Source organism: Paroedura picta, chromosome 2 (assembly GCF_049243985.1).
Source record: "Paroedura picta isolate Pp20150507F chromosome 2, Ppicta_v3.0, whole genome shotgun sequence".
Classification (NCBI taxonomy): Eukaryota; Metazoa; Chordata; class Lepidosauria; order Squamata; family Gekkonidae; genus Paroedura; species Paroedura picta.
Window position 1 is genome coordinate 134,538,857 of NC_135370.1, and position 22,547 is coordinate 134,561,403.

At 41.3% G+C, this 22,547-nt stretch overlaps 2 protein-coding genes across 3 annotated transcripts in view; one reads left to right on the forward strand and one right to left on the reverse strand.

Annotated features, from left to right (window-relative positions):
• Window positions 1–5,610: 5,610 nt before the first annotated feature.
• SRP14 (signal recognition particle 14) lies at window positions 5,611–10,840 on the forward strand. Its single transcript, XM_077322940.1, has 5 exons — window positions 5,611–5,744; window positions 7,000–7,072; window positions 8,911–9,023; window positions 9,477–9,509; window positions 10,473–10,840. The coding sequence occupies exons 1-5, from the start codon at window positions 5,721–5,723 to the stop codon at window positions 10,560–10,562; spliced, it is 333 nt and encodes a 110-aa protein (XP_077179055.1). The 5' UTR covers window positions 5,611–5,720; the 3' UTR covers window positions 10,563–10,840.
• A 274-nt stretch (window positions 10,841–11,114) lies between these two features.
• EIF2AK4 (eukaryotic translation initiation factor 2 alpha kinase 4) overlaps window positions 11,115–22,547 on the reverse strand; it is a 55,317-nt gene continuing 43,884 nt past the window's right edge. For both annotated transcript variants that reach the window (XM_077322929.1, XM_077322928.1), the window contains 13 exons: window positions 22,239–22,304; window positions 21,341–21,511; window positions 20,643–20,777; window positions 20,443–20,550; window positions 18,605–18,733; window positions 16,254–16,340; window positions 15,313–15,425; window positions 14,620–14,678; window positions 14,276–14,373; window positions 12,904–12,969; window positions 12,735–12,779; window positions 12,441–12,559; window positions 11,115–11,421 (listed from right to left, as the gene is read on the reverse strand). In XM_077322929.1, the coding sequence (XP_077179044.1) occupies window positions 11,364–11,421; window positions 12,441–12,559; window positions 12,735–12,779; window positions 12,904–12,969; window positions 14,276–14,373; window positions 14,620–14,678; window positions 15,313–15,425; window positions 16,254–16,340; window positions 18,605–18,733; window positions 20,443–20,550; window positions 20,643–20,777; window positions 21,341–21,511; window positions 22,239–22,304 (1,254 nt within the window). In that variant the 3' untranslated portion in view covers window positions 11,115–11,363. The remainder of the gene's footprint in view (window positions 11,422–12,440; window positions 12,560–12,734; window positions 12,780–12,903; window positions 12,970–14,275; window positions 14,374–14,619; window positions 14,679–15,312; window positions 15,426–16,253; window positions 16,341–18,604; window positions 18,734–20,442; window positions 20,551–20,642; window positions 20,778–21,340; window positions 21,512–22,238; window positions 22,305–22,547) is intronic.

Consider the following 22,547-nt stretch of genomic DNA (forward strand, 5'->3'; position numbering starts at 1 on the left):
TCAAGAACTAAATCATCTCAGTTACTGGAGAAGAGGTGTTATCTCTGGGTTATGGGCATTTGGATCATCAAACTGATTTACTTGTGTAAAGCACAAAATAATTTATATCTACTCCTCTTTGTGTGTGCACAATTGCAGATATCTTTTAAATGACCATTGTTGGTTAGTCTATATTGCCTGTTTTTTTTTACACCTTTGCAATTGATTACATCCTCTCTTAGTAAAGTGATTATAAGAAATAATTGCATAGTTAAGTAGGTTCATGGGTGGGCACAAAAAGTACACAAAGATATTAAGTAAGAAGTCTCTTACTGCTACTAGACCCCACTTTCTTATATGCCCTTTAAAAATTAGATGTAGCAACAGCAGACAGGTAGCACGGGTACCAACAAGAAAGTCTAAATTTACAAGAAAGACAAAAATTAATTTGGATGTATCTGAACAGCTCCCCAAGCAATCAACTGCCTGGTCAGAACAGGTAAGCAGGACATGAGCCAAACTGGTGGGTGTTCAAACATAAGAAGTACAGCTTGATGTGTGCTGCAAATGTTTCATTTTCTGATTCTTTAAACACATACATAAGTTGCCCAATGTTTCCCAAATAGTTCTTACTCACTGAATTTACCAGTGGAATTTTGACTTTATCTGGAATCTATCATTTCCTACAAAGAAAACACAAAGTTGTGCTATCCCTCAGCTTCCAGTTCTGGCATCTACCCAATTTGCTACATTTTTTAAAAGTTACCAGCTATTTTTCCTTGTTAAAGCCTTTAACTCTTTCATCATAAGCAGATACTCTGCAAGTGAAGTTTATCCCACATGCCAGGAAAAGCTTCACCTGAAATATTTCCTGTAGTCATACTTTGCATTCAGCTGATAGACACCATCTTTCATTTGGAGATCTCAGCATTCAATGGCTTTAAAAAGAAATCAGTAATAGTGAAACGAATTTAAGGCTGAGATGGGCATTACTTCACTACACCTCACATATGATAAAATCAAATTAAATTATTTCCACAATGGAAATGTATGTGATGAAGTGAGCTTGGACTATAAAATTGTATTGGTCTTTGATGTTGCTATCCATTAAGCCATGTCCAGGTCTTGGCAATACCATGGCCATGATCTGCCATGATCCCCAATCCTGCACCACCTTCCACAGCTGTGCAATGTTCTGGCTGATGTCCACCACGATTGTGTCCAACCACCATGCCCTTTGTTGGCCTGGTTTCCTTTCCCCACTGACCAATCCTGGCACAACTCCTTTCTCCATTGAATTGGTTCACATGATATGGCCAAAGTAAGTGAGTCGGAGTTTCGTGATTTTGCCTACTTTATCAGACTTTCTGCGCTGTAGTATTTCCTTGTTTGTGATTTTGCTGTCCATGGAATCCCCAGAAGCCTTCTTCAACACCAGAGTTCCAACGAATCGAGTCTCTTCTTGTCTGATTTTTTTCATCGTCCAAATTTCACAGCCTTTAGTGGCTGTTGGAAAAATGATAGATCTAAATAATCTACATTTGGTAGTTAGGCATGTGTCCTTGCTTTTCCATGTTTGGTTCAAGCTCATCATTGCTGAGCGACCCAGAGCAATATGATGTTTCATTTCCATACTGCAATCGCCACTCACATCAAATTGTGATCCAAGAAAAATGAATTCTTGATACATTCGATCTCTTCACAATCAGTTGTTATTGTCTCTTTTTTGCCGTGGACATTATTTTTGCCTTTTTAGTGTTTAAGAAAAGGCCAAATTTCTTAATTACTTCATTATTTATTTATTTATTTATTTATTTATTTATTTATTTATTTATTTATTTATTTATTTATTCATGTATGTATTTGCCGCCCTCCCCTGAGGCTTGGGATGGTTTACATGAAATGCAGAAAATAACAATAACATTAGCATTGACCTTTGGAATCAACTGTTCTAATCCTTACTTAGTTTCTGATAGGACAGTAGTGTCATCAGCATATTGGAGATTATTTATATTCCTTCCTCTAAGCTGAATTCCACTGTTCGATTCTTTGAGTTCAATCTCTTCATAATGATCTCAGCATACATGTTAAACAGGAAGGGGAGGGGATCGACTTTGGCACACTCCTTTCTCTATTTTGAACCCATCAGGGTCCCCCAATGGTGTATGTACAATGGTTTCTTGGTTTGCATAGAGTGACTATATCAGTTTGATCAAATGCATATCTAGTTATGCTTTAGAAGGAATATACTTCAGGCACAGTAGTTCACTTTTGTTTCTTTGTGTAGTCACAGCACCTCCTACAGTTACATCAGCTAAATGCAGGCAGATTTCTGATCAAGGATCAGTGTCAGAAAGGAGCAGGCTGGCACCTGCCTTAGCTTATCTCATGTTACCATATCTGAAAACATGTCAAAGCATTGTTGAGTGTATATCAACTACAGCCATCAACAACAGCACTTCCAAGTGGGTTTGATATTTCAGAGAGCTGGCTGGGAACCACTCATATTGTGAAGACAAGCTCCGTTCACATGCTTGTTCCTTCTGTGTAAGAGGAACTGGGTAGGCACAGGACTCTGTCCCCGTGCCTGGGAACCCAATTTTCCCCAGCCATTTTTGTTATTTGGAAAGAACCTATACACATTCTACATTCCATTTTGAAAGAACAAATTGGTTGGTTCACCCTAAGAAAAAGAGATTATATGATTGCCGTACATAGGATCTATGTTTATCTTCCAGTGAATACACTAAATTGAACACACACACACACATACACAGATATAAATCCTTTCTAGGTTCTGGTATCAGACAAGGAAGTGGCTATGACAAGTGGTGTGCATTCTAGATAGTTTTTGTTGTTGTTGTTCTTTCAGATGGGGAGCAATCCCAGTGTACTACCTAGTAATTAAATATCATTGTACTAGTGAAACTTTGCATCTGAGCAAATATTCTCATGATTAATCTCCACATCACAATCCCATTTGTTTGACAGTCTGCTTGCCGGTATAGCTCTAAGAAGAGCCCTGACTTGAGGACCAAACTACCCATGATGCCATTCCTGGGTTTGACCTAGCAATGTCATCACCATTTTAAAGCCTAACATTGGAATGTTGAGAGCCCTATCCTGATCAGGCCCACAGGAAGAGGAACTCTTGTTCCCACCCCTGCCTTTTCAAGTGCCAAACAACACCTCCTCCCGGAATTGCTACTACCAGTCTCCTGAGCCATCAATGCCCCCTGGAAGGTTGTTACCCCAATATGTAAGCAATGTCCTCTGAGCATACAAACACACTGTATGATTGCTAGCTGTTATTGCTATCTTCAGATAGGCTGTGAAATGCATTATCCATCCAACAGGACTCATGTGGTCTTAATACAACTGCTTAATACAAGGTGAACAAACCGGTCAGTCCTAGAGATTAGCCCTGACTGCTCCTTAGAAGGCCAGATCCTGAAGATGAAACTAAAATACTTTGGCTACCTCATGAGAAGGAAGGACTCCCTGTAGAAGAGCCTAATGCTGAGAGCGATTGAGGGCAAAAGAAGAAGGGGACGACAGAGAATGAGGTGGCTGGATGGAGTCACTGAAGCAGTAGGTGCAAACTTAAATGGACTCCGGGGAATGGTAGAGGACAGGAAGGCCTGGAAGATCATTGTCCATGGGGTTGTGATAGGTCGGACACGACTTCGCACCTAACAACAACAACAAATACACAGGAATTCAACTGGAGTAGATTTTCTTTGGACATTCAACTGTTACATTGTTGGCTTCCATAAAGTTGTTGAAAGCACAATAGCTCTACCAAGAAAAAGAAGAAAAGAAACATGCCAATCGTACTTTCAGAAGGGGTTGTATCACATTGGCATTGATAGAATATAATAATCCTTATTTCCAGCACATAATAAATTGCTGTTTGTATAACTGGAGCCACAGATGGGAAATGATCCCAGGTCTGTAGGGGTTTGCCTTTTGGCCCCACTATTTACAATTTCCCATATATTCTATGTGAATGCATCTGATAAAATGGGCCTGCAAAGCTCATACCATTAATTTTTCAAGTGCCATTGACTCTATTGTAAAAATACACACGAGACTTATGGCACCCAAGAAACCAAATTTTATTTCAGCATCTGCTTTCATGAACTAGATCTTACAGGATCAGATGCGTAGACTGTATATTCATTTTGCCATCAGTAACAGGGAAAGGTGAAGTTGAAGGATAGAGATCAATTGTGAAATCTGTTCATTCTTGTATCCCTTTTAAAGAGTCTGGAAAAAGTGTTGTTTTTACAAGCAGGGATTACAAGGGAACTGAGAGTTTCAATTGCTCACAGGGTACAGATAAAATTAGATCCAATCTAAGCAGTGATACATCCCATTAGAATGGTGAGGCCAAGTAAATCAAACGTATATACTAAAGAGAGTAAGTTTGGTGTAGTGGTTAGGAGTGCGGACTTCTAATCTGGCATGCCAGGTTCGATTCTGCACTCCCCCACATGCAACCAGCTGGGTGACCTTGGGCTAGCCACGGCACTGATAAAACTGTTTTGACCGGGCAGTGATATCAGGGCTCTCTCAGCCTCACCTACCCCACAGGGTGTCTGTTGTGGGGAGAGGAATGGGAAGACGATTGTAAGCCGCTTTGAGCCTCCTTTGGGTAGGGAAAAGTGGCATATAAGAACCAACTCTTCTTAATTAAAGCACAGGATGAAAAAATACATAAGATACAAATCTAATCAAGTACACATGTAAAGCTGCCTTATATTGATTCAGGGCCAGTATTGCCAACTCAGACTGGCAGCCTCAAAGGTTTTGGGAAGAGGTCTTTCACATAACCTATTACCGTAGATAAATTTAATGACATGCTGGGTTTTGAACCTTTGTCCTCCTGGATGCCAAGCAAAGGCTCTAACAATCACACGAGGTTTATCCTAAATACAGATCTTTTTCAAGGCCCGATGCTGAGAAGTGGCTTCCCATTGCCCGCCTCTGCTTAATAACCCTGCCTCTGCTTGGGGATCTCCCATCCCAGTACTCACCAGGGCTGATCCTGCTTAGTTTCTGAGGTCATGAGACTGGGCTGTCCCGGTCAGGTCAAAATAAAACTCAGAACTGACTCAGCAAAACTAGTTGTGATGCCAAAAAACCTCTGCCTAACTCAGGCCATGGAAAACCGCTCCCGGTCTATCAGTCTCATTCAGTATAATGGCAGAACAAAGGCAGAGTCCAAAGGTACCTGCAAGGCCTGCAAAGTCTGATTCAAGGTATATTTGACACGGGACTACTGTATGTCTTGGATGCCTAGTGATCTCCATTTCATTGCCTGAGGAAAGCACACCTTGGGTAACACTTGGCTGGTCTTGCACAGGGGTAGTCAACCTGTGGTCCTCCAGATGTGCATGGACTACAATTCTCATGAGCCCCTGCCAGCATTTGCTGGCAGGGGCTCATGGGAATTGTAGTCCACGCACATCTGGAGGACCACAGGTTGACTACCCCTGGTCTTGCAGGTGCCGCTGGACTCAAACTTTGTTCTGCTCGCTCAGACTTAGCGCCACGAGCCCGGGGGAATGGGCTGCAGGGTCTCTTGGAGCCCTGCGGGGGGCAGCAACGAGTCCCCCAACGGAAGACGGTTTCCTCGTCGTGAGCTGCCTTTCCTTCTTCACGGGACTTCCGCTTCCGGGCCGGTCGTGGCTGCTGGGCGTGTGCCTGGGTGTTCGTGGCTGCTGGTCGAAGGCGCGATGGTGCTGCTGGAGAGCGAGCAGGTACCGTCGACGGTTTCGCAGCCCCCCCCCCCCCCCGCGCATGCGAAGAGCAGCCAAATCACACCGAAGTCCGGTGGCGCCCGGGAGGCGGACCACAATTGGTGTCCACAGTCGCCTCTCCGAACGGCTCTGGGTTGGGAAATACCGGGAGACTTTGAGGGTGCAGCCGGGAGCGGGCGGGATTTGGGGCGAGGAGAGACCGCGGAGGAGCCCGCCCTCCAAAGCAGCTATTTTCTCTGTGAACTGGAGATGAACAGTAAAGCCGGGGAATCCCCAGGTTTCACCTGGAGGCTGGCATGGGGGGGTGTCCTAGTCTTTCATGTGTCAGCGTTTTCTCTGTCATCCTCTCTTGAAATCTGACTTGGAGACCCCTTCTCATTCCCGGTTTTCAGGAAAGAGAGGCTGATGCACCATTCTGTGTTCTGGAAGCCTTTTCTCTATTAAGTTATAGTCGGGCTACCATATTTTGAAAAGCAAAAAACAGGACGTATTTCCTGACTACTTCAGAAAAGTGATCACTATGACAAATATCCCAGCTGTTTAGACTCTGATTGCTACTAACTAACTTTCCAAAAACAAAAAAAGGACATTTCATCAGTTGTTGTTGTTTTCTTTCAAAAGAGACCCAAAGAGGACATCTGGTAACCTTAGTTGAGAGAAATGTCTCTGCCTCTGCTCTGCTCAGAAGTGTGTTTATCTTTTTATTCAATAAGATAAGATGAAGGATTAGGCTCGGCACAAATTAGACCCTGTTCTCTGTGCTGTAGACTTGCATATGTTATACAGGGGGAAATGAAAGCAGAATCACTTTAAATGATTCAAATGTTGCCTTTCTGCAAAAATTGCCTTCTGCACTCTCCCAGGTTTGACTGAGTTAACATCTTATTTCAAGTATTGCAGACAGGTGGAGAAATTTAAAATTTGCTGGCAACTTTTCATTGGCATAGAAGTTTTCTGGTTTGAGTGCCTTTCTATGAAGTCTAAATTTAAGCTGGCATCAAACAGTGGTATCATTGATGATCATCAGGTTTAAATCTGTCAGTTGTTAAGATGCCACAAGATGCTGGAGCTTACTTATTTAACTTTATACTGGTAATCTGTGATTGATTGATATTGGTGTGTATTTAAATATTTTAAGCAAGTGAGGTTGTAAAAAAGACATTGTTATTGGTTACCTTGAAGCCAAACTAGACTGTTAACAGTACTTAAACAAGAAATCTTTTCTTTTGACAATTCTCAATTTTTTTACTTGTAGTTCTTGACAGAGCTCACAAGACTTTTTCAAAAATGCAGAACTACAGGCAGTGTTTATATAACACTAAAGAAATGTGAGTATTGAACTTACTGCTATTGTTGCTAGGAATATTACATTTGTCAATATGTTTGCCTTGCATAATTTTATCTTTATTACTAAACTAGTAATCAAGCCCGCTGCAGCTAAATGCAGCGGGCGCTAGGGACTTACTGTGGGTGGGGGTCCCTCGGCGGCGTCCTTTCGGCGGCGGCGGCCTGATGGGGCGGTGGCTGCCCTGGGCGGCGTTCTTTCGGCGGCAGCCAGGCACGGAGCCCCCGGCAGCCGCGCTTCGCACGACTGCCAGGGGCTCCCTCGGGCGTCAGGCCGGGAGCAACTGTGAGCCGCGCGGCTCGCAGTTGCTGGGGCTGGGAATCGGAGGGACCAATCGGCAGGCGCTTTGCGCCTGCCGATTGGTCCCTCCGATTGTCTGTCGTGAGGAAGGGTCCAATCCGGACCCTTCCTCATCACGGACAAATCCCACCTCGGCAGCCCTTAAACATTTATTTAGTCCGTGGCGCCGGCGGTTTAAAGATGATAGAAACCATGAGGCATTTAATACTGGTCCTGTTTTTTTCTAAAAATAAGAATTACTGCTACTTAGTTTAACCAGTGAGTGTTGTGTTTATAACCTTGGCTGCCAGATCATCAGAATGTTTTTGTTGTTATTTTGCTTCCAGCTGACATGTTTTGTTTTTATCATGTGTGCACCAATTATTTGTCTTCCCTATCCCTTTCCTGTTTTACACATACTCCATCTTATCTTTTCCTTTCGCCATGCTTTTTCTGGGAAAAGAGAACATCCACATATCTGTTGTGTTGTCTGGCCAGTCCTGAAACCCAGATCAGAGAACAGATGATAGAAAATAAATAGAACTAGTTGATGTCTAATAGCCACAACACAGTAAATGTTATTTTTCAATTCTTTGTTAGCTTTGCTTTCGTCTTAAGACAACCAAATGAGATTTTGGGCAGCAAATGAGTATGAACAGACTTTGGGTAGGAATGTCAAAAATGAAAAATCTTGGAAAAGTTTAATGAGGCAGAGGTGAGTTTTAAGGCTCAAGTTTAAGAGGTCCTTTTCTCATTCTCACTATTTTAGACAAAATTGGCAGGGTATGCCATATTTTATTTGTTCTGTGCTTGAATCATAAAAGGGGCAAATTAGCTTTTTAGATGGAAGTTTTATATATATTTACTTAATTTTCTTCTGTTATATATTATGTGGAGATATATTTGCTTCTGAACGAGATATTTAAGGCTGCATGTGCAGGATAGAGATATGAAATGATGCCTTAGGTTGAGCCTGCATTAAGCAGGGGGTTGGACTAGATGGTCTGTATAGTCCTTCCAATTCTGTGATACTCAGCATTTAATGAATAGCCATGCATGGCCATGATTCTCATGAAATGACATTGTTTCAGAAAACACACGTGGGGGAATCTGCAGACTTGCAATCCCTCCTTTGGACATAGTTTAATCTGATCTAGGGCAAGCTGTTTTTTATGTTTTAGCCACAAATGATGATTTGCTGTATTTTTTCTATACCCAAATATGTTTTCACAGTTTGTGGTTCAAATGTAAGGACATAAATAATTTTGGAGTCTGATGGATTGCCCGTACTTGAGGATTACCCATGTTTGTTTCTGTAATGACTGACTGGCAGAAAAAGCCACCTTAAATGATTTAAACTGGACACACATTACAGTGTAAAATTCTAAACTTATCCTCATAACTCCAATTCAGAATTCTGTGAGAGAATCTCTAAGTGTATAACTCAAAAACTGTAGAAGTGTAGGGTGACAGTTGCCATCCTTGGATCTTATATAACAGTCTCTGCTAGCTTGTATTTTGCATTATTTTGTTTTAATATAGATGATGGTAGGACTAGACCCATCCCACGAAAGGGCCATGTGGAGGGTTTTGAGCCTGTGGACAACAAATGTCTTCTCAGAGCAACAGATGGGAAGAAGAAGATAAGTACTGTGGTAAGCAGCTCTTGGTTTCATTTAGTAGAATCCTCATGTAAGTGATCAAAAAGAGAGGCATTCTATAAAGTGAATCAGGGGGCTATATATTATCAGGACATGTCTCCATAGTTATTGATCCTTAAATTTTCCAAATTGCTTGCTAAATCTAAGGATGTTTGAAGAAGGTCGTCCTCAGTTCACTGCCTTGAGCTGTATTAGTGTCCTACATTAGACATTAAGGGGTGGCTCCTGTAAAGCTTCCTGCTAAGGTGGGGAGGGGGGATTTGTTCTTTTTCAAGGGCTGTCAATGTGTCAGCAGAACGTGCTGCTAGCAGAGAGAGTTCTAGAGATTCTAACCCAGTAAATTCAGCTGAAAGTAGCAATTGGTAGGGATTAATAGGTCTTGGTGAATATGTAAACTGACTTAATTTCTCAGTAAGGTTCGTTAATGTATTATCTGATTACTTGCAGGTGAGCTCAAAAGAAGTAAACAAATTCCAAATGGTAAGTTTATATCTGATAGTTCCTTTATGAATTAATTTTACAAAGTAAATTTTCTAATGGATATGTAACACATGTATTCCTCTGTGAGCCAAGTCCCATCCTATTGCAGGCTATTGGTAGAGACAAACACTCCATTAGGTTCCTTGGAGGAAGAGAAGTGGAAAGAAAACAGGAGTTTTGTTACCTGGGAGTTCTTAGGCACATTACGGATTGACTCTTTTCTACAGTTGCTTCAGCTGGATGCAGACTGGGTTAGTGTAGTGAGTGACATGAAATAGCATTTACCTGGTTTAAATTCACAGAATTAGATAACAGGGAAAGGTATGGAGCAGGCTGAGATCTGTGGGTTGAGTAGCTCCCTATATTAGTCTGTCAAGGAAGTGTTTTTTGTGTGTGCATTTGTAGTTGGTTGTGAACGTCTGCAACTAGCCTTTCCTTCCCAGAAAAATAAAATGTTTTTTTTTTGTTCTAAATCTGTTCTCCTCTTTAGTAGTTAGGGTGGACAAGGTTATAACCAAGTTTTACCAAGGCAGGGGGGAGGTTACCTCATGGAAACTATCATTACTATAATTAAGCATTTCGAAAACTGGATTAGTTTATCTGTTTTTACAAGGGAACTTAAGTTGGCACATAGTTGAGCAGCTCCACACTCCTTTAGTAGATAGGTGAGTTGTCTGTATGCAGCATTTGCTTCACTTACAAACCCTTCCCTTTCTCACTGGCCTCTGTGTATGGTGCTTTTGTGTTTGGGAAGTGTGATATGAATTCATGTATATTCCTAGAAGTCTTATATGCCACCATCAACAAGTACAGTGCCACTTCAAAAGGTTTTCCGACTAAAAATGTATTTGCACCCACTACTGCATCAGCTCATAGTACTTTCTACAAATGGTAGTCCCAATTAAATGTAGAAATGAGACTGCTCAAGAACCATCATGGTGTTTGTGTTTATCTTGGTTGCAGGCCTATTCCAATTTGCTCCGAGCTAACATGGATGGTTTAAAGAAGAAAGACAAGAAAAGCAAAAATAAGAAAAGCAAAGCAACACAATAATTCTCCAGTGGACCCCAATAATGCTTATCCTTCATATCAGCATGTATCATTTGATGTCACCTCCTCACCTGCTAACTAGAATCTAAGCATTTTAGTAAAAATCTGGAAGCTGAGTCTGGATTGGCGTAGATAAAAATACTGAAATGTATATATACCCCACGGCCATGTATTAACTACTGATTAGTTTTGTATTTGTACTGTTTCTGGCAGAGGGGTAGTGACTGTGTAATCATTCTTTTGAGAAATGGTTCAAAAATAAATACTTGGAAATACTCCTATACTGAAATGTATGATATCTTCCTCCAACACAACTTGAGACCTTTTACAGCATAAGGTCTGGTGCAGAGAGATGGAACAGGTGTTGGAAACCAACGTTCATTTAGGTATCAGCCTAGCTGAAAACAATGAAGCTGAAAATTGTGAATCTTTAATTCTACTAAGTCATTAGCATTTGAAAACTACTTTAGGGTCTGTAATTTGTAGCATCTCCCAGTATTCCTACTTGACTCACAAGATGGCTTCAGCTTAGACCAAGAATGAACACTAGACCCATGCGTCAAAATGGCACTTTATAAAAATGGATTCTGTACAATAGGTATCCAGAAAGATTTACAGTTTTAGATAAATACAGAGAGAAAGAATTAAACAGTTGACCTTAATACTCAAAAAGGCCATAATTGTCCCACTTGTGACAATTTAGGATTTCTCTTAAGTGCAAATAGTTCTTTCACAGTAGCTTAAGGTGTACTTGGTTCCATGTTATAACACTGTCTCTGATCCTCGTGATATAAACACTTGTGACTAAAACAGAATTTTGTAATAGTCATCTCTGTAACTGTACAGGACAAGAAGAGGCACTCTGGAAAGGATAAATAAGGCAGAACATTAGAATTTTAAGCATTTAGAAACCTGGATTAGTCTCTGCTTTTATAAGGGAACTCCCATCAATAGTGGAATAGGACCTCAGATTCAGAAAACAATGCAAACAAAAAAGTAAGACATATGGTAAGGCAAAAACTGGATTTCAAATGTATAAGTAAAAAGCAGAAATACCCCTCACCATCCATACAATAAACATTGCTATAGACTATGATCTAGTCCCTTATAAAAGCATACCCCTGAGCTGTTCCATTATATTGCACTTGACCTCTTTTATAAAATGCCCTGAAGATTTCTGGTTTGTACATTCTTCAAAATGATCTGGGAGCCTTTCTAATCTCAGGGAGGCCATTCCACAAAGTGGGAATCACAGCAGAGAAAGTATTTGTACACACAGCTTACACATTTTGCGAGGTAGCACCCTCAAAGGGTTTTGCACTGTGACATGAACTATGGTCATCTGAGTATAAACGGAGACAATCCTTCAGGTTTGTGGCTCCAAGGTCATAAAGGGTTTTTTACCTCGACAACTGGAACTGAACCTGCTAAATGTTCAGTATGTAATGGAGTGACTGCAGAATGGGTGAGAGACGCGTACTCCGCCTTCCCAATAGCAAACTGTGGTGTTCTATATCTACTGAATTTCAGAGTTGACTTCAAGTACAGACCCATGCAGAGTACATAGCAGTAGCTTTACCAAAGTGAAGAGGTATCCTCTTTGCCAGTAGTGAGATAAAAGCTAATCATGCTAGTTGATTGTAAAGTTTGTCACAAATATCAGTTCTGAACTGTGTTCCAAATGGCAACAAATGGCTAATAAGCAAGGGATACATGGCTATATACTCAGACCACTTCATTGGTGACGGGGCCATCAGAACCACATACCTGCACCCAAATGATAATTTCTACAGATTTCTTCTTGAGTGTCCTTCCTGAAACCAGGAGGCTACTTATGTTAAACAGGAGATAATCATGTATTATTCATATACAAGTCCTTACCTCTTTCTGATTTTGATATTGTAGATTTCATCACAAACAGATTCTAAATATTTTTGCTTTGGCAACCGTGACATCAGTTCTTTCACCGTCATATAAAAGGTTTGTTCATCTGCATCACACTAAAAAGGGGGGAAATCTATTAATGCAACATTTTTATTTCAGAGATATGGCTGATACCTCTGTTTTAAGGTTCAAGAAGATCAGCATGGTTTCTGACATTTCCAATCCAGAATTGTTACAACAGAGAACCTGAAGATAGGTAATTCAAACAAAACTAGGAATTTATTGTTTTACCTCCAAGGATAAGAAGTGCCTTATAGTTTCTTTTGGCAGATCTACCTGCAAAACAAAAAATGAAAACAAATTTTGATAGCTGAAATTGTAGTATGCTTGAGAGGCAAATTTCAGCAGTACTTTAAGTGAATCCCATTTAAAATTTGATACCCTGAAATGGGTGACTTACTGCTAAAATTTCAACTTCATTTGTCTTCTGCAGAGTAGCAATGCAGGTTTGGAGTCTGGTTTGCACCTGAAAATTACATTTGGATTCATAAAGAAATTAGCATATGTAAACAAGAAGTTAACCTCTAGAATTACTTAATTTTGCTTTAATTCAAAAGTTATGTTCTAAAGTCACACATTCTATGAGCTGTTTCATACAACATGCAGAAGGGGCTTTTCCACAATCCGTAGTACCTGATGAATAATACTAAACAAATTTTTGCACATACGCTTGCATGGCTAACCTTTGTACCAAAGAAATAGATTTTATGTTTTTTTTAATAATGCTATTCTTATAGGATATGAAAAATATGATAATTAACGAAGAAGGCCACATCAAACCCCCAAATTATCTGAAAGAAAGAAGGCATAAATGTTGTTTAGTATGTGTTTGTGCTGTTCTACAGAGGAATTAGTTCAAAGGTTAAACACATATGCATATAGATAGGTATGCACACACGTTACAGCTAAAGAGGCTGTCACAGGTCCATCTGCTTTCCATACAGTAGGTCATTGGAATTGCCAATAAAAGTATTTCAGGTGGCAAGTGCTGATAAAGACTTTTCTGTAGGAGATCCTGGGTAAAATAGAGAAGACCGGATGGACTAATAGCCTGACTTAGCATGAGATAACATCAGATGATGATCTTGCTAAGGGATAAAGGAGCTGTGTCTCCAACCCACAACTTTCCTATTTGTTTTCCCAAAAGCATGTTTCTTTTACCCTTGTACAAATTTCATTGCAGTAGAGCACTGCAGAACATACAAATTGCATTACATATTTTCCATTAAATTTACCTTACTGATATTGCCTGTATCATTATTTCTAGGCAGTAGTAAAAATCCAAATTATGAAACTCAGAGCTCTTCAGAAGAACTGTGTGCTGGAAGGGAAGGCAACAATGAGGAATTTATGGACATGGAAGAAATCTTAGGAATTTTGCCTCAGTTTAATGTTTACAGGGCTTGTAGTGATTTAAGAGTACTACCTAATCTGAAGAACTGGGTTTGATTCCCCATTCCTCCTCCACATGCAGCCAGCTGGGTAAACTTGGGCCAGTCACAGTTCTCTCAGAGCTCTCTCATCCTCACCCACCTCACAGGGTGCCTGTTGTGGGGAGAGGAATGGTAAGCCACTTTGAGCCACCTTTAGATAGGAAAAAGTGGGGTATAAAAACCAGCTCTTAATCCTAATACTGAGCACTCACTGAAAATCACTGGAGTTACTGCAGGTTTATCCCATTGGTCTTTCTCTTCTGGGACATATGAGCTGTGTTTGGTGAAGAAGCAGAATAGAAAATGAATAGTGATAGAGGGAGGCTAAATCTGTGATACCTGAATTTCAAAACGCCGCCTGGCACTTGCAGACAACTTCTCTGATGCAACAATACAGACATTTGGTATCACTGCAGTTCCATGTGATTCAAACACACCTAAGAGCCAAAAATGTAGCATTAACTTTTTTTCCTTTGGTACATACACAGAGTAATATTACAAAAAAAAAACTGCACTATGCCACTACTGAAAACTATTGCTGTTTTTTTTTTTGTAAAGCAAACTGAATTTTCCATCTAAAAAATTATTTTTACTATGCAGTTTAAAATGTATGTCTTTTACAGCTAGAAACTCTGTAGTCAACAGTATAGTATTGTCTGTTATACCATTTATGATTTACATACCAGAAGTATTAGAGAATGATCCCTTTTGATTCTGTACTGGCAAATTATCTGAGATTTCTCTAAAATAAAAAGCAAGCAAATTAGTCATTCTAAAGGTTACAAAATACTGAACTATGTTCTTCTGCATTTCACAAGAATGGGAATCAAAATATCTGCAACGGAGATTTAATCTATGCAAAGTATGTATTAAAATACTATAAAGGTATAACAAATCAAGAATTGTTAAGTGGCTACATCAACATACAAGGTTCAATAATTATACTATTGTAAGATATGTACAGTATTTGCTGGCGTATAAGTCTACTTTTCCCCCCTGAAAAACATGCCTCTAAGTGGGGGGGTCATCCTATATGCCGGGTGCACTTCAGTTGGGATAGACATAGCTGCCCATAGTGGCCCATAGTACTGTAATGTAATGTGACAAACTCTATATTTTGAGTGGAAATGTTGGGGGGTCGTCTTATACGCCCAGTCGTCTTATACACCGGCAAATACGGTAGGTATTAAACCAATCTCTTGGCACAATCCACCTGAAACTTTGTGCAAAGAGCTGCACCACAGAATGTCAAGCAGCCAGGGAAGATTATGCCTGGTATTATGAACCACTATGCATCTCCAACTAGTGTGCTTTTGTTTCCAACAAAATTCAAGTATTCAATCCCTCCCCCTCCCCAGTAATTGCATAACCGCTACCTGTTACTTCTTTCATCACAGACTTTGGTTCTCAGTTTCTGAGCCACATGGTCTACTAGATCAGTCTCCAAAATTCTTTTCTCTATCTGCCTTTCCTTTTCAAACGATTTCACCTACAAAAATAGCAATTAATGTTTGAAGAGCCTTCTGTTTGTAAATCTAAAATAGTAAATATAGTTGGAAAGGTGGGGGAGGGATAGCACAAAGAAGAGATATTGTCCCCCTTTTCAGGATAACCATCAGATGCAGTGGTAGTGCCACTGCAATAGCTGAAAGACCAGTTTTGGGTTCCTGAGAACCAACAATAAGCTTTTTCTCCTGAAGGGTTTTTCTCCATGGCCAAAATGTACCCCTGGTGCAATTCTAGCTCCCTAAACTTTTTTCCAATGACAAATGTATAGCTTGGTTCTACTGGGGACTTCTGTAGATGAAAGAGGTTTTTTGCCCATGAACTGCAACTCCCTTCCCTTTCCCCTTCCACTGCAGGCCAAAATGTCCCCCAAATACTGGTCCTGGGAGAAAGGGGATCTCAGAGAAAGCACTGGGGAGGTCAAGTCTTTAGCAGGGAGGAGGAATGAGTAAAAATAGCCTCTCCCCAGCCCTCTCCTAGAAATTTTCAGTGGGATCCAAACCTATGATTTCTTCTGTGCTTGACATGAACAACAAGGAAAGACAGAGAATAGTCAACTGCCACTTTTTAAAAAGGGAGGGTTAAAAGTCAGCACAGAAGAAGAAACCCCAACCCCCCCCCCCACACACACACACACAATAAAGTCAGAAAGCAGCAATGCAGTGGGAGGAAGTCTGGCTGCTCTCCAGGCCTTTTAAAAATAAAAAGTAAATCAAGTTTTAACTAGGGAAAGAGCATTAAGGCAGCTGAGAGCATGTACAATCAAAATATAAGTGGAATACACATTAAAGATGCAGCCCAAAACTTTTACCTTTACATGGTTTCCTTCTTTATCAGAGATAAGAGCTAAATAAGTGATGCCAGAACATCGGCAATATTCTTGTAATTCTTCTTGGGACTGAAGAAAGATTACAGAAACATATCATAATAGAAAACTTTGCATTGCACACCTGAACCTTTTCCCTCCCTAAAAGGGACTGGAAAGCCATCTATATAGTCCAGTCTGGAAATGTGTATTTTCTGCTAAGTTAAACAGCAAGAGCAGCATTCAGGCAGGAGGAATCACATATATTCAGACTTCAAGTCTTGCACAACGTGTTGGACATTCTAAAGACTCCAGAACAAGCCTCACCAGGAGGCTTTAGAACGTTCAACGCACTGGGAGGGAGGGAGAAGCTAAGGGACTGTTGACAGCCCAGCTGGACTACCGCAATCAGAGCCCAGCTGGACTACCGCAATCAGGTGGGCCCTGCTGTCTTCAAATACTCCCTCACTGCCTTGCCTTGGCAAGTGAGGCCACCTGCCTTGCAGCGGATGGTGACAGTCCAACTGGTCTGTCACCATTAGCTGAAAGTCAGGAAGCTCTGCTGTCTTCAAACACACACACCCTGCCTTGGTAGGCGGGGTGGGGGGGTGGGGTGGAGTCTTTAAAGGTCTCACACCTTACAGCTGACTGCAACAGGCCAGATAGGGTCCCTCCAGCTCTAAGGCTGCCTTCAAACACTCCCTTGCCCCTGTCCTGCCTTGGCAGGAGCCCATCATTTCAGCACTCCCTCCCTGCCTAGGCAGGCTGGGAGGGATTGTTTAAATCAACTGGGCATCCCCTCATATATGCTACAGTTGATTCTGACCACCAGGTGGCTGTCAGGATCAGCTGTGGCGTGCATGAAGCCCCGACCCTTTAAAGCAGCCGTCCCCAACCCCCGGTCCAGGGACCAGTAGCGGTCCATGGATCAATCAATACTGGGCCACGGCTCGTCCTCGTCCTCCTCCCCGGCTGCTGCCTTGGGGGCTGTCCTGCCACTCTGCCACCAGTTCACCTTTGGTGCTCTCTGGCAGCCACCATGGCTGAGGCTCTCCCTCTATGTGGCATTGTGCAGCTGCTGCTGGAAATGCCGCTCAGTGGGCAGCACGAAGTCAGGGGTGCCAGTGGGTTAGCAAGGGGAGCAGGGGCTCAGGCGGTGGCAGTGGCGGCAACGTCCCTTGGCAAAAGACTATCTCCCTGGGCCTCAGTAAAATTGTCAAGCATTGACCGGTCCCCGGTGATAAAAAGGTTGGGGACCACTGCTTTAAAGCACTCCAAGACTGCCCCCCCCCACATTACTGATTCTTAGACTCAGCTGTAGCTTGCATGATGCCTCAGTCCTTTGCAGCACTCCTTCCCTGCCTTCCCAAGCAGGGCGGGAGGGTTTAAAGGGACCCATACACCCCTATTCCCTTTTAATACTGTCCCTCTAACTTTGCAGGCTGAGAAGGAGGGAGGGGAGTATTTAAAGGAAGTGCAGGCTGCCTAGAGCCTGTAGTATTTTTTTCCACAACGGGCTTCACTGCTAGTCTAGTCTAGATATAATTTAAGAGCTGTACACAGATCAAAAGATTTGCATTACTCCAACAGATTTCTTCATCCCAGGAGCACTACTTGGTTTGAAACAAAAACAAAATCTGAAAGTTAAAAATGGTAAGGGAGAAATTTAAGAACAAATAATGGTGGTATTTGCATAGATGTAGATATTGTACCCCCTTTTGCAAGGTTTTTAATGCATGCAGAAGCCTCACAAGGCCTGTGCCGTGTGTAGGTTGTGCTAGGAAATGTGAAAATGGGTTTAGAGCTTGCTCCCAAGAGGATGCAGTGAGCAGGGGTGAGGGGAAGCAGCTTCTACCAAGTGAGAAATAGTGAACTTGTGGGGGGAGGTGCTGACAAGAGGGGAAGTGTGGAGAAGGCTCATGGGGGCAGCTCCCCTAATCTGTTGAGTCTTCATGAATCCCCAAACTTGTTTAAGTGTATTGCGCAATTTGTTCTAGCAGGAAGCATTATCAATGTATTTGTTCTTAAAGTATGGCTGCACTGCTGCCAACCCCAAGTCTCTGAAATCCTGCAAGACTCTTCAGTTAGCAGAAGCAAGTCCTGGGATCCAATCCAATAGTTTCTCATTTCCTGTGTGCTACAGAACACTAGCAAAGTTTCCAAAACTGAATTATTATAAATCCACTGGTGATTTATAAACATGTACAGAATAATTAAACTGCTGCTCTTTAAACTAGCCCCCCCCCCCCCAAAAAAAAAGCTGATGCCTGAAATGGGCTGCTGTATCCTGTCAAACTGAAAGATCTGGACCCAAGACCTGGGCCCAAGACCAACATTCAACTGTAAATAAGAGTTACCTGTGACCCATCATACATTATTTCAGCAGCAATTCCTGCAGCCCAAAGTTTCTGGACAATATTGATGGCTCTTGCCTTTGCCATCTGGCCAGTACTAACTAATAATAATTCACAGGAGCTCACTGTAATCTGTCCAAAAAAAAAAGAGGGGAAAAATATATCAGCAAGAACATATTGATTATATGAAGAACTCTACTGAATGTTAATTTATTTAAAACCACAATAATAAATTTGTCTTACTCAAGTAGGGATAAGGCATACTTTATTTTTCAACACTGTTCATAGCACTACAAGAACAAAGTTCCTTCTGCAAGGGAAAGTTCTTTCTGCAAGAAAGGTCTGCACAGAGAATCAGTTCAAGGGAAAATAAAGATCCAGAACTGCAACTTGGAGGAAGCAAGTCAGATAGACGAGGCTGTAATGTAGAGGAATGGGGAATCAAACCCACCTCTCCAGAATAGACACCACAGATTTTAGCCACTTGCACCGTACTGGCTCTCAGGTGTTTGAGTGGTTTGGAATCACTCCCCCTTCCCTATTCTGGACTTAGAGTCAAATTCCCCCCCCCCCCCTCCTCAGGTGCTAGAAGTACTCTCATGTTCTGGTAGAAGAAGAGAAGAAGAATAATTGGTTTTTATATGCCGCTTTTCTCTACCCGAAGGAGGCTCAAAGTGGCTTACAGTCGCCTTCCCTTTCCTCTCCCCACAACATATACTCTGTGAGGTGGTAGGTGAGGCCGAGAGAGCCCTGATATTACTGCTCTGACAAAACAGCTTTATCAGTGCTGTGGCCAGCCCAAGGTCACCCAGCTGGCTGCATGTGGGGGGGGGGGCAAGGAATCAAACCCAGCTCACCAGATTAGAAGTTCGGACTCCTAACCACTACATTAAATGGGCTGGAGGAGGAGTTGGGTTTTATACCTCGCTTTTTGCTACCCGAAGGACTCTCAAAGCGGCTTACAATCACCTTCCCTTCCTCTCCCCATTTATTTATTTATTTATTCGATTTTTAGCCCGCCACTCCCAAGAAGGCTCATGGCGGGTTACATCAGGTAAAAAAAAAAATCCCAATAAAATACCCCTAAACATATACAGTCAGCAATATCCTATCCATTCAAAACATATGCAGCGACATAAAACAACTAACCCCCCACAATAACAACTCCAGGGGTGGACATGGGAGACTCCCACAACAGACCCCCTGTGACGTAGGCGAAGCTCAAAGAGCTCTGACGTAGCTGCTCTGTGAGAAGACTAGCCCAAGGTCACCCAGCCGGCTTTATTTGTAGGAATGGGGAATCAAACCCTGCACTCCAAATTAAAGGTAAAGGTAAAGGTATCCCCTGTGCAAGCACTGAGTCATGTCTGACCCTTGGGGTGACGCCCTCCAGCGTTTTCATGGCAGACTCAATACGGGGTGGTTTGCCAGTGCCTTCCCCAGTCATGACCGTTTACCCCCCAGCAAGCTGGGTACTCATTTTACCGACCTCGGAAGGATGGAAGGCTGAGTCAACCTTGAGCCGGCTGCTGGGATTGAACTCCCAGCCTTATGGGCAAAGCTTTCAGACGGCTGCCTTACCACTCTGCGCCACAAGAGGCTCTGCACTCCAAATTAGAAGTCACCAATCTTAGCCAATACACCAAGATGGTTCTCAGGTGTTTGAGTGGTTTGGATTCACTCCCCTATTTTGGACTCCTATCACAACAATGAAAATAGGCAACACCTAATCCCAGGACTGTTCATTAATTACATGTAATTTAGAGTGTACTCTCATTATTCTGTGCTTCTCTTGTCTGTATGAAATTACTTAAAAATGTAAAATAGAAACACAAACATACAGGTTCCTCCATATTCAGAACTGCAGAACTTATTTTATCTATAGCTATGCTGACTCCAACTGCTAAAGGAACCAGTCCAACTGCTTGCAGTCCTCTGAACTGTGGAATCTAAAGAAACAAGAAGCAAAGTTACTCCACAGAAGTATTAATGATCATACCCTTTTACTATTTCAAAAGCTATAAATTAACTAAAAACTCACCAGATGATCATATCTACCTCCAGCAGCAAGAATCTCAGTAACTATCCTTTGTCTGCGCTTAATATATGCAATAAACTGAAATATAATGCCATTATGTAGTTGCATTTTATAAACCAGCCCCAAGTTTATGGACACCTGCAAGATAAAATGCTTATTTTATTTTTATTCCCTTACCCACAGGCTGTAATAAACAGCAACCCCCCACCCGCAAAAAAAACCTATGCACCCAATTTATATAGAGAAATGCAACAAGCATCCAAAATCACGAACCATCAAAAAAGCTTTAAAACCTGAATTTAAAACTAAAAATAAGAAATATATTACAGTGTGCATTATTGACACAAATTTTGTTTGTAGTTAATAGTCATCAATATACTCAAACATGTTATCACCTTTTCAAAATAAGTCTCTTAGGTGATGCAAATTCCCTATATATTTATGCTTAGTCACAAGGTAGAAAAAAGCCATGTCCCAGAACAGAGTTAAGCTCCCCTGGCTTCCACAAAGACTTGCAACTTCTCACTAATTGCAAGGTACTAGGAATGCGCCCAAAGCGATTCACAACTCTAAATTCATCAGGAATGTGGCTCAGTTGTCTCATTGTTCATGTTTCCTTATGCCATTTCATGATCCAACTGACAAGCAACATGAATTTAACAGTATATAATCCACTTTGTTTTACTGATATCCTTACAAACCTGAAATTTAATGCCAAGTTTCTTTAACAGATTCATTGTTTCCTCTAGTTCTTTTATGCCAAGTTTCACCAATGAGGAGATCCCAGTCTTTTGTTTTAATAGTGTATTTAACATTGGGGTTAGGTCTTGTAACTCCCCCTTCTGTTCAATAAATCTATAGAGCCGACCAAGCTGAAAAATTAAGACAGATATATAATTAATGGCATAGCTGCTTGCCGACAGTCTGAACTAAAGGTGAAAATGCATAACAGCAAGACTGCCTGATTTACATCAATTTTGCACCAAAGATGTATCTTAATAATTACATTGGGAGGGAAAGAGGAACAACTCAGAAGGACATTAAAAGTATGGGACAAACGTGTTCAGCCATTTGTATGTGGAAAAATCTTCCTCATTTTGAAGTATTTGAAAAATTCTAGTTATCCTTTTAATTATACCTGAAATAAATGCAATTAGTTGATAACATTCATGAAAAGGGAACACTCAGACAGCAAGGCAAAAGTGGAAAGACAAAAGCAAATAATTTTTTAGTATATCTGACAATATGTTTCTACATTTCCAAAATACAATGGGATCTCTGGCAGCAGCACAAATGTACTAGGGAGGAAGTAAAGAAATGTTTCCCCAGAGCATGCCATCTCTTACACTGTAAGCTTGAAGGCAAAGTTTTGTCTCAGTTGTGAAGCATCTGGCATCCTAAAGCATTGAACAATAATTGTTTGCTCATGAATGCAGTTTTTAATCCCTGCTAAGGCCAGGCAGTGATACTGTTCCCTGCCTGTTAATACAAGCAAACATCAAGAAAGCTTTAAAGGGAGCACTTGGTCCCTCTTAAGCAAGCAAAGAGATCCAGCACACGGTAGAACATAACTAGTCAAAGAGGTGTCAGATTACTTACACTGTTTGGAGACAGAGAAATATTGCAGAATTTGGCTTCCACTTCTCTTTTTGTTAGCTTTTCTGTCTGCATCAAAATACAGTGATACAGATTATTTTATGCTTTTATACCCAGTTCACATACTTCCTTAGTACCCAGATCCTTAAAGGACTCCTTCCTCAATAATTATAGGAAGAAAAATATTGCAAGATTGGCATATGGCCAAGTTCCTGTTTGTTTCTGGAGAGACAATGATTAGGCTTTTTGCTATAAATAGTAATACAAAAGACAATAGTCTTTTAAATAGCCTAGTTAAAGAGAGCTGTACTT

Bases quoted from the DNA above. Each gene is read 5' to 3' on its own strand.
- SRP14 (XM_077322940.1), top strand. From the start codon at position 5,721: ATGGTGCTGCTGGAGAGCGAGCAG. The intron at 7,073-8,910 runs GTGAGTATTGAA...GTTTTAATATAG, and splicing joins TTATATAACACTAAAGAAAT to ATGATGGTAGGACTAGACCC. The intron at 9,024-9,476 runs GTAAGCAGCTCT...GATTACTTGCAG, and splicing joins AGAAGAAGATAAGTACTGTG to GTGAGCTCAAAAGAAGTAAA.